At 31.2% G+C, this 11412-nt stretch overlaps 2 protein-coding genes across 2 annotated transcripts; both read right to left on the bottom strand.

The window, feature by feature from the left end:
• Window positions 1–8: 8 nt before the first annotated feature.
• Window positions 9–3399, bottom strand: LOC145617510 (pectin acetylesterase 9-like). The gene is made up of 11 exons (XM_081672219.1): window positions 3117–3399; window positions 2947–3029; window positions 2192–2321; window positions 1785–1864; window positions 1588–1674; window positions 1347–1471; window positions 1129–1246; window positions 952–1029; window positions 731–836; window positions 455–603; window positions 9–228 (listed from the first exon to the last, which is right to left on the bottom strand). The coding sequence occupies exons 1-11, from the start codon at window positions 3250–3252 to the stop codon at window positions 133–135; spliced, it is 1188 nt and encodes a 395-aa protein (XP_081528345.1). The 5' UTR covers window positions 3253–3399; the 3' UTR covers window positions 9–132.
• Window positions 3400–7415: 4016 nt separating this feature from the next.
• On the bottom strand, window positions 7416–10474 carry LOC145618373 (alpha carbonic anhydrase 7-like). Its single transcript, XM_081673142.1, has 7 exons — window positions 10381–10474; window positions 9910–10127; window positions 9343–9449; window positions 8422–8524; window positions 8093–8257; window positions 7742–7795; window positions 7416–7586 (listed from the first exon to the last, which is right to left on the bottom strand). The coding sequence occupies exons 1-7, from the start codon at window positions 10472–10474 to the stop codon at window positions 7497–7499; spliced, it is 831 nt and encodes a 276-aa protein (XP_081529268.1). The 3' UTR covers window positions 7416–7496.
• Window positions 10475–11412: the final 938 nt, after the last annotated feature.

Raw genomic sequence — 11412 nt, 5'->3', positions numbered from 1 at the left:
CATCAGAATTTCTTGATAAAGTTTATTAATCTTACAAGCTCATTAATCTTCATCAATAAATTTTCTCCAAATCTTATGACAATTCGCCAAATAAAAAATTGACGTCTATATATGCTGGTACACCATAGTAAATTAATAATTACAGGAAGAATTACAAGGATATGGACAATCGATTAACTTTGTCACGTTTCGTTCGAAATACCAATCACCAACAGCTTCTGCAATGGTCTGCAGGATACACAGAGTATTATTAGTAGTTCTTCCTCAAGGATACTTCAGAAATCCCAACAAATGCGAATTAAATATGCAAAATCACATACTAATAACAGCAGTGTTAACAAAAAAAAGGGATTACATACATATAGCATTATCTACAATCTCAACAATCAACAATGCTGCTGTGTATCAGGATTCATTGTTAGAAAAAATCATGAAGAAAAGACTATCCAAGTACCTTGTTTTGGACTCTAGAGGAGTCAACGGCGAACCAAGTTTCCTGGTGCTTACTTTGGCAATGTGCAAAGCATGAATTTATATACATTCCTCCGTTTGTTGAATATTTATAGAAAGAGTTTGAAGCCTTGAGCATGTCTAGTCGAAAATCTGAAAAACATATTCCAAAATTTTATGTGTGTGCATAATTAATTAAGTTGATTTTTGCATCATTGTTTCATTAACTGAAAGTTTAAGGCTTGAAAAATGGTACTTTAGTAAGGAAATATATTAAAACCTTGTAGTATCTGAATTTGACTATCAGTGCAACCTGTTACATTGATTTTGCAATTATTCCATCTTCCCCCAGGATCAGCCGAAGATGGTACCAATATGTTATCCAACTGCCAAAGTATATAATCAATATCTTATACGAGTACATCGTAACTTTCTCTAATAAGATAAGTTCAATGAATTTATGAAATTACAGTTACACAGAAGTTAAGAGGTGTAAAGTACCTGCCATGTATCATATGCAGAGTTTAAGACGAAAAGTGGAGTCTTGATGTAACTCAAGAAATATTGTGGAAAGAAGCACTGATAAAAATAATGAGACGTCAAATTAGAACCTTATAAATGTAAAAGCAAATTAAATAATTATAATGTGAATACTTCAAGCAGTTTGCAGAATCATACTTGCTTAGGATTGATTTGAGAACTGGTACAGTTTTGGTTCAGATTCTGTTCTACTCCTTGAAGAGAAACGACATCATGGTAAAAGGATCTAATCGTGTCGTTCTTGGCTACATCATTTCTGTAATATGAATGGATGATAATGAACTGAAACCTGAAAAAATATGGCAGGGGAAAAGAAGGATATAATATGCAGGACATGAGAAAATAAGATGACTTACACGTCTAAGAAAAAACCGGCATCACTGATACATTTGACAGTAGAATTTTCTGGTAGATAATTGGAGAAGTTGTCACAGTGCAGAAACACTGCTAAACCCCCTGCTGAGCAGCCAGAGAGCAAAGCCTGCAGAGTGCAGATCAGAGTACGCGTAGATGTCATATGCCAATCATTTTCGCAACATGCTAAGAAGTTTTTTACAGTTGATCATAGTTTTTATTTTATCTCAGTAATCTATCTACCTTCTCTGCATGTGCCAACCCTTTTGGAAGAAGATCAGAAATTATTGCCTGCCAAATTTTTTGCCCTCTGAAGTAAAGCGATGAGGTCTGTCCAATGTTAACATGTACAGATTAGGAAGAACAAAAACTAATTTCCTGTAACCGTGAGACCTGTACAGAAAATGATCTAAAGAGAGATATGACTGAAACATATTTACCCCATTGTCAAACTTGGAATTGCCAGCAAAGGAAGCTCCATCACAGTATTTAAGCACAACGCGATTCCAATTGTAGAAGTCTGTTATTGACATTACATGAAGCATTATGAACTAAAAATCGCGAAAAAAAAAAAAAATTAATATGTGTAACATTAAATTACTTTCACATCATTTTTGGCTTTTAAGTTACACAAGTCCTATGCTTCAGGTTATTTTTTCACATAGAACATGTCATTCTAGTTACTAAGCTGGCAAAGCAAGAACTTGGCTGATCAATTTAACTGCATTATGATCATCATTGCATGAATATGTATTGAAGAAGAATTACATGACAAATTTGGATCCCAAACAGACAACGATACCAAACACAACAGACCCAAATAAAGAAGTAGGGAGTAAATATAAACCTGGGTTGAGGGATATATTGTTGCTTAGGATCCCAGAAAAGACTTCCACATTTTCCATGTAGTTTGAGGATCCAACATCAGTGTTCGTCCTCGCCAAGCATGACTGAACATCATTGCACCATCCACCACCCTACCAAATCATCATCATATACATCAAGTGATCGATCCATCTCCATTGTCGAAGCTAGCTAGGTTTCACCAATAAATTTTTTTTTTAAAAAAAAAACTATTTATTTTAGGGTCACTACTGTTAATAATTCCAGCCTCCGTCTCTAAATAAAAGTCTCAACTCTCCACTATGGAGTACAAGTTGTACAACTAATCAACGCTATTTTAATTTTTCCTGATATTGAAAATTCAAGTAAAAATTTTCCCAAAATTATGCATTGCCATATTAATAAAATCACCTTTCAATGACCTATTTTTTTGTTTTCTAATCATTCAAAATCTTATTCTTCTTGAACGCCTTAATCCCATTAGTGGGGTAGGCTACATGAACCAACATGAAAACTTCCAAAGTGATTACTCATCCTAATACTACTATCAATCAATGTGGCTCATGTCAAGCGATGTGACAAAGTTTTAAACTCGCTATCACTAGCCTATCGCAATCCTCCTCCTTTATCTAGATTTGGGATTGGCAGCAGGAAACCCACTGATAGAGTTTTTTAAATCACTCATAATGCATTACTAAAATCACTAACACTTAATAACTAATGTAGAAATTAACAAAATTCTGATATTCTAGAAATCACCTCAAAATGCAAAAGCCAATTACTTGCACCAGAACCGAATCCTTGGCTGAAACGATATGCAGGTAAACTCCCGTCCAAGCAATCTTCAACCAAATAATTAATTAATTGCATGTAAGGGTAGTAACATAGTTTAAAGTAATGTACATTATTGTTAAAAAATTAAGACTTACATGCTCCAAGACCAATTGCAGTGGTATTTTTCACCATTGTAAGGCCCACCAAAAGTTGATCAGGTAATAGTGAGTAAGTACACCACGGTGCGAATGTTAGCAGAAGCAATACAGCCACACTTAGCCTGAAAACCATTATTTTTTGTACGTACAAAAACTAATTTCTAGTGCTTAATTAAAAGTATGTTACAAGGAGAAACAAAGGGAAATTTCACGACGTATTAATTTAATTAAATCAAATCAAGATCCGCTCAATGCATGAACTAGAGCAAGCCATATATGCCTATATATAAGTTGAAGAGCATTATAAATGTCCAAGTTCGGGGATAGAAAGATGGAAAGATAGGAGGAAAATGCTGTGGTGCGACAATTCAAACTCCAATTTTAAGTTTCTAGCCCAAGATATGGGTTGACGTATGAGTGCGGTTGTTAGTGGGTTGACTTGGTTGAATTACAAGTCAATTAATTTGAGCGAGGGTTTGATTTGGACTAGAAAAATCAATGATCATAATCTGGTCAAAGGACCATATGATAAAAAGACCTTATTTACCACCTTTTTTTTTCAAGGACTTTTACCAGAAGATCGACTACTTAAAAAAAAACTTTTCAAACAAATTTAGCTACAAGAATAAATGTTCCAAATACTAAAGAAAAACGTACATAGTTTTTGATTAAGTTTACAGTTTTACACACCCGTTAATCGACAGTCCAAATGACACCTTCAGAACAAGGAGGGGTGGTTAATGAGCCCATGTATCAGTAATACTTATTTCCTCTAAACTTTATTTCTCCTTGGACTCATCTTGGTATGCCACCACTCGCTTTCTTCTTCTTCTATCCCTTTCTTGAGGATTACAAGGGCAACAAATTACCAAGTGATAAGAGTATATAACATATTTATGGGCCTCAACTATTACGTCTCTTGTTTGTACTGTTCTCGTCACTGGAGTTAATTAGAATCAGAATACTCTATCTCCTCCATTTTCGTTCGCTTTTTCTTCGAAATTTTGCCAACAAACGAACTTGGGTGTTCAGATTTTCGTCAACAAAGTAACTCAGGTGTTCAGATTTCATCAAAAAACGAATAATTATGATGTTTTTGGTCAAATTCGACCATAAAAATTCCGAATATGGAGTTTTCATGGTCGAATTTGACCATATAAACACAAAGATGATGAATTACTTGATAAGGTGTGGACACCCAACTGTGTCTCCCCAAAAACCAAACCCATTGATGAATATCTTTCACGTCATTTGATTATCGAACGAAGTGAAAATGTGAATGTCTAGTGATGCGGTAATTTTTAATAAAATATCCTTGTTTGTGTTTTCAAAAATGTACTCTATTTATGAAAATAGCCAGTCCAAATTAGTTTGGTCCATGATAAGGGTCCAATAATTAGTGTAGTTAGATTGAGCTCGAAAAGAGCTTTCTAACGATATATTATAAGCCCAATTTCGATGGATAATGAGAAAGTTATTGCCAAAAGACTAAGTTGGGCCTAAAATGTATTTTATATGCGGCCCAATGATCTAGTGGAGGGTCTGATCTACTAATTATTGTTTTAAAAGTTATTAGGATTGACTTTAATTTTTTAGAATAATCTAGAAGATTTTTTTAAGTTCTAATGGAATTAAGATTGATAATTTTTTTAGAAAATAAAGAATTTTATTTGGAATAAAACAAGTATTTTATTCTGATAAATTTGATTTTAAAATTGATAAACACGGAGTCTAGTTACTTAATTATATTAGGAAAAGAATTCCGTACAAAGCTTTTTCTGAATCTCTGTCGGGTATAAAACTTGTTCATAAAACTTTTCTGTAATTTCTCTTTATAGTGGTTTATTGATCTCTTAACTTATTCTTTTCTCTAACATTTTGCCTTGTTTGTCATCATCAAAAAGGGGGAATATTGTTGCCCTTGATGTTTTGATGATAACACAAGTCAAATAAGTGGACTAATGTTTTGATAAGTCTTGCAGTTTGTTTATGTTAAGTTGCAGGATTAACTCGAGGCAAAGGAACAAGAGCTAAAAGAATAAAGAAATCAGTAGCAGAGTTCCTGTGAAGGAACTAAAGCTTCAGAGCAGAAGTTAAGGAAAGAGGACTTGGAGTAGAGACTTCTTAGAGAAAATAAAGTCTGAAATATTTTATATTTTAGGTTTTATGTAAGTGAGATTAATTAGGAGTTGATATTAAGACCCCGTTCTTTATTTAGAGTTGCTCTGCTCTGCTTTGCTCTGCTGAAATCTGCTCTGCTTTGCTCTGCTCTGCTCTGCTCTGCTGAAATCTGCTCTGCTCTGCTCTACCCTGCCCTGCTCTGCTCTGCTTAAAATTAATACTTAATATTGAATTATTATAATAATAATGTATATTTAATAATAATAAATAAATAATTAATACTTAATGATAATAATAATTAATATTTAATAATAATAATAAATAAATAATATTTAATAATAATAATTAATATTTAATAATAATAATATATAATTAATATTTAATTATAATAAATAATATTTAATAATAATAATTAATATTTAATAATAATAATATATAATTAATATTTAATAATAATATATAATTAATATTTAAAAATAATAATATATAATTAATATTTAATAATAATAATATTAATAATAATATAATTAATATTTGATAATAATAATATTAATAATAATATAATTAATATTTAATAATAATAATATTAATATTATTAATAATAATTAATATTTAATAATAAAATTTAATGATTATAATTATAGTAATAATAGTAGTAGTAATAGTAGTAGTAGTAGTAGTAGTAGTAGTAGTAGTAAAAATAATAATAATAATAATAATAATAATATTTAATATTTAATAACAATAATACATCATTACTATTATTATTATAGTATTAGTAGTAGTAGTAGTAGTAGTAATAATAATAATAATTGTAATAATAATAATAATAATAATAATAATAATAATATTAGTAATAATAATAATAATAATGATAATAATAATAATAATAATAATAATAATAATAATAATGAAATCTGCTCTGCTCGGCTCAGCTCTGCTTTGCTCTGCTCCAATCTGCTCTGCTCTGCTCTGCCCAGAAGCTCAAAAGAACAGCGCCTAAGTGGAATGTTTTTAAAAAAGATAAGATTTAATTGAATGCTAGAAAATAGGAAATATTGTTTGGAAAATATCTTTTTCGATTTTATCTCTTAAAATAATATCTCTTTGAATTCAGAAAAAAATCTTTGAAAAAACTAACTTCCTAGTCTTGCGCTACTAACTATTGATCAAGTCTTCACCACTTGCTACAAATTACTTCTAAGAGGTTCAATGTGCCCTGGTTTTTAGGACATGTTTGAAACTCTAGAAGTGGTGGAAAGTAATGGCGTTGATATACAACAGTAGTGGCGCAAGTGGTGGGTGTTGTGGCGTTTTCACCAAGCAATGATTTTCTATAAATAACGAAGTTATTCTTTGGATAACTTTACCTTGCTCAAATACAACTTTCTATCTTTCTTGTTTTTAATAGAGTCAAGAGGCGCATTCCACTTAAGTGTTAACTTTCTTAATTACTTTCAGTAGGGTATTTTGATTTGAGTTGTAATTGGGAATTGGGAGTTTGAGTGAACTCTAAGAGAGGTAAGTAGAGAAAGAGAGAGAAGAGAATAGAGAAGAGAAGAGCAGCAAGTAGAGGGACTTGTTGCTGAGAACTTCAAGTTCGTAGAGGAACTTGAAGATTGATTTTTTAGTTTGTAATAGGTTGTTTGCCCTGTTATAGTGAAAAATCTTTCCTAAAATGCCAAGTGGTCGTGATTTTTCCTCTTGTTAGGGCCAAGAGGTTTTCCACGTAAAATCTCTCTGTGTTATCTTAAAGTTCCTTTAGCTTAGTTTTATCAATTCCGCAAAAAGTTAGCTCAATTCTCACAAACTACAATTCACCCCCCTCTTGTAGTATTCTTCTAAAGTAACATTCCCTTTTCTATCATGAGAGTCTGATTTGTCAATTAAAAATCATAAGTGCATACTTTCATGTGTAACGTATTTTGAAGAAGACAAATATAAAGTACAATAACAAATAAATGCGATAACAAATTTGCTATGTTGTATAATCAATCAATGAACATTATCAATCGAATTATTTGTCACAAGTAATGTGAATCAGTACTGACTGTTTAAAAATGTGTGAAAGAAAGGTTACTAATGATATGTACTCTTATTGTAAATCTAAAATAAAAATGTCAAGTAAATTATGTGATGAAGATATCTGTAATCATTGTGCTATAATCTTGACAATTCTTGATCATGTGGGTATGTATAATTGTTCTTTAATCTTGAATTCTTGACGATTCTTGATCATGTGGGTATAATTGTGCTTCAATCTTGACGATTCTTGATCATGTGAGCGTAGAGATTTACCTTCCTTCCATTAATCCGTTGCAAGGGTCTTGCGTTTTTCTCTGCATGCTGTAATGAAACAGAAGCAACATAACTGATCATATTGCTCGAAATAAACATGGACTTGGTAATATTATTCAAATTGCAATCTGCAGTCGAAAAAATGTACTCTATGCGATGATTGTCGAATCAATACAATTTTTTATAAGGAAGTTGCAACTTACATCATGAACAGCTTCCCGGAGCAAATCTACTTGTTCTTGTGAAACAGTCCCAATCTGTGGAAATAACAGCAGCAAAAATGTTCATTAAAATTCTCATATCTTCTGAAAACAAGGGTCACACACTATACTGTCATTTAGAAACTATGGTCACATTGAACCATTTTATGTTACGTTTTAGCTTACACTTATCCTACAGTCCTACACGAGCTGCTCAAGTACCAGCTCTCAGGTTTGGATGCTATAATTACCCCGTCCTTAAAAGATAGGTCACATTTGTTTTTTTACGGTCTAATATACTTCAGTTAAGAATATGCAATAGAAAGCGAAAAAGTTATGAGGTGTACAGTGTACCTGAGTGTTGACAGACCAAATGACACCTTCGGTACAAGGAGGGGTGGTGAGTGAGCCTGTGTACCTATAAAACCTCCTCCCTCTCATCTTGATCTTCACTGGGTTTACAATGCCAACATCTATCTCCAATGAAGTATCAGATATTAACTTAATTTGTTTTTCTAGCTGCAATAAAAAGAAATAATAAAATTATTTCACCAATTTAAAAGAGTAAATTTGCTCAATAATAACAATTATATATTTTTTAAAATTAATTTATGTGTAGTATATAATTTTTTTTTTTTTTTTTTGGTTTTTAATAATAATTTGTTTGCATGATGAATAATTACCTTTTTGAGGAATTGATTAGGCTTGCCAATCTTGTAAAGACGTCCTATTACAGCAATCTTCCCGTCTTTGCTCTGATGAACAATGTGCACCTCCAAATCATACCTAATTTTGGTGGTAGACAACAAATCATGTATATCATTGAATTTTGATACTTAAACTTGAACATGATTTTATTTGTGTAAGGAACAATTAGGATTTGATCTAGTGAAAACATTAGAGATTCAAGTTTGAATCTTTTCTACCTCTTTTTTAATTTGTATTTTGTAATTACCCTCCTTGTTTAAGGAGAATATAAAAAATAAATAAATACTTCCTCCGTTTTCTTTTACTTGCAACACTTCCCTAAAAAGAAAATGTCACAATACTTGCAACACACTATAAAAGGAAAGTTACTTTAAAACTATACTATTTCCTTTATTTAAAGCACATGACCCACTAAATTACACTCCTAACAACCACTCATCCCATTTTAAAGTGTATTATATTATGTGAACCCCACATTTCTTAAATATCGTGAAAAAGTGTATGTTGCATCTAAAAGAAAACGGAGGAAGTAAATAAATTAGGTTAAGGACTAGTGTAGGTTAATCAGACCAATTTAGGAAAACACTTGTAAAAGTCGGGATTATTCCTAGATTTTTTTAAGTCAGAACCAATTTAAGAAGGTAACTCAAAGGTGAGATTATTGTTATAAAATTTTCCACTGCAAAATGGCGAATTCATCATAAACAAATGCCTTAGTTGGGTTCCTCCTTTTGGATACCTGAATTGACTTTCCATTGACATTTAATTCTTAACGCTCAACAAATATAATTGTAGCCAAAATGTATCGATAATCTACAATGATTCAAATCATTATAAATGGGATTGTGCCAAAACACGGTATTGTTATTTGTTAGCTGTATAATGATGGCAGATACCTCTTTCCATTGATTGTATGCTCAGACGGTGAATGCCAGTGTGATTGATGTAAAATATAATCGGTTCCATTGATTTGAATTTTGCTGCTTTCATCTTTCCACTCGACCTATCATTACATAAGAAATTAATTTCAATAATTTATACTCCGTATTTTAATTTATGACGACATTGCAAATATGACTTTGTCACATGACTCTTTGAAACATAATAAAAGCATGTTTTACGTAATTTTATCATTGTCTATAGGTAAGATAAAATGTTCAATCGGATAAATTTTAGGGCCAGAGATAAGGGTATTCCCTCCCCTAATGTCCTCTTATTTAGCTTAACTGAGTAAAAATATAATCCTACTTTCAATTATTGCAACATTTTGATCAAAACACTGTTATATGGTCGGCTGACACACACCAATACACTGAGTAACCCCTAACCAACCAAATAATCCATGTTGACCAAGTATTACAGGGGTTACTCATTAAGTGTTATAAGGATCACTTAGTTTTTTTTTACAACGGCCATATAGTATGGTCAGTCGCATATAAGACGAGCTGATAAAAGATAAATACCTCAATATCATGACCTCTGTTTTTGAGTATTGCTTTACCGGGTTCATAAAACCTTGTAATTTCTTCTGATTTTGGTGTTACTTTCACTCTCCTATGCAATAGATCAATGGGTGATTGCATTTCTCCTGTGTTACATTTTGCCCATGCTGGCCTTAGTTCTCCCCAGTGTTCCGGCCCTCTTTTGCTCCCTTTTATGTAATCGAAATCTCTTTCGTCATCTGTCATCCACCATAAAATTATGTTAATTACAACTTTGTTAACACATAAACCTAACATGTAACATAACATATCAATATATAATATATAATTAATTGTAATATTTAATTACTAATGTAATAAAGTGACTATGTGCATAACCTTAAACGACATTAAAATAAAAATTCGAGAAATTAGAAGCTAGATGATTACAAGTGAATAAGTGACTAGTACGACGAGCAAATTAAAAGAGCAAAATGGAGTAATTGTTCTTACCAACTTCTTGAGCTACAATGGTTATTGAGAATAAGCTAAGGATAACAAGAAAAAAGAGAGAAAACCATATCATTGGTGTTTTGCTTCTTTCCATCTTAATACACTATTTCAATGTAATTGGTTTATTATTTAGAAAGCATTCGTTTCTATATATATAGTCATCCTTCCGTGTAAGTAGTCAAAATTTTGGACCAAAAGTCAACATTAATGAAAATCAATAATTATAAAATTCCATTTACACCAATATGGTGTGTATTAGTTGTATTTAAAAAGGTAATTAGGGAAATCTAGTAGGTTACCTGAAAGGGCTTAAATAATGGATGATGTTTAATCCGAAATTGGACATTGTGCGCAGCCGCTTTGAACATGGCTAATACGAGTACTTTGTATATAATACTTCAAATGAGGGAAGAGTTGATCAAAGTTGTTTTATGCATGTGTCTAAATTTGCTATTCAATATTTTAATTGTAATAACTGCTTACATCACCCCTTTCTTGTAAATTATACTAGTGCTAATCCAAGAGATTAACAAAAAATTACTTTGTTTCTTGTTATGTATATATATAGATAGGTTCAATGTATGCGAAGTTTTATTCAATGAATTTTGTTTTAAAAAAAGAAAGTGTATAAATGCTAGGATGGGGTGTTGGTTGCGGGTGGTTTAGAGTTGAGAGATTGACATTTTCACAATTTCTCTATTTTGTTAATTGCAATATTATATACACTTAAACTTTTTTGACTATCTTTTGTGATTTATTTATATGTTTTTTTTTTAAAAAAAAAATTAAATAAATAAGCATGGTTATACCATAGAGGAAATTAGCTATTCTTACTCTTTTAATAAAGAATTTAATAGCAATTATAAGTTTCCTTAAATTTCAATACATAAATACAAATTGGTAGCTATCCATATAATAATAAAAATATTAATTGTGAGAGCTCCAAATTAAAACCCCATCCTTGCAATCTTACGCCATCTTGCTTTTTAATGTAAAAATCTAAAATTACATATTTTAAAATAATGTGGTTAT

The sequence above is a fragment of the Chenopodium album genome, chromosome 26 (genome assembly GCF_948465745.1).
Source record: "Chenopodium album chromosome 26, dcCheAlbu1.1, whole genome shotgun sequence".
NCBI classification, from domain to species: domain Eukaryota; kingdom Viridiplantae; phylum Streptophyta; class Magnoliopsida; order Caryophyllales; family Amaranthaceae; genus Chenopodium; species Chenopodium album.
The sequence above is the reverse complement of the archived record's forward strand: the minus strand, read 5'-3'. Positions and strand labels throughout refer to the sequence as shown.

Coding starts and splice junctions, on each gene's coding strand:
- LOC145617510 (XM_081672219.1), bottom strand. CDS start 3,252: ATGGTTTTCAGGCTAAGTGTGGCTGTATTGCTTCTGCTAACATTCGCA. Junction 1,247..1,346: donor GCCGGTTTTTTCTTAGACGT/GTAAGTCATCTT, acceptor TTCATATTACAG/AAATGATGTAGCCAAGAACG. Junction 229..454: donor CCTCTAGAGTCCAAAACAAG/GTACTTGGATAG, acceptor TGTATCCTGCAG/ACCATTGCAGAAGCTGTTGG.
- LOC145618373 (XM_081673142.1), bottom strand. CDS start 10,474: ATGGAAAGAAGCAAAACACCAATGATATGGTTTTCTCTCTTTTTTCTT. Junction 10,128..10,380: donor CATTGTAGCTCAAGAAGTTG/GTAAGAACAATT, acceptor GGTGGATGACAG/ATGACGAAAGAGATTTCGAT. Junction 7,587..7,741: donor TCCGGGAAGCTGTTCATGAT/GTAAGTTGCAAC, acceptor GTTTCATTACAG/CATGCAGAGAAAAACGCAAG.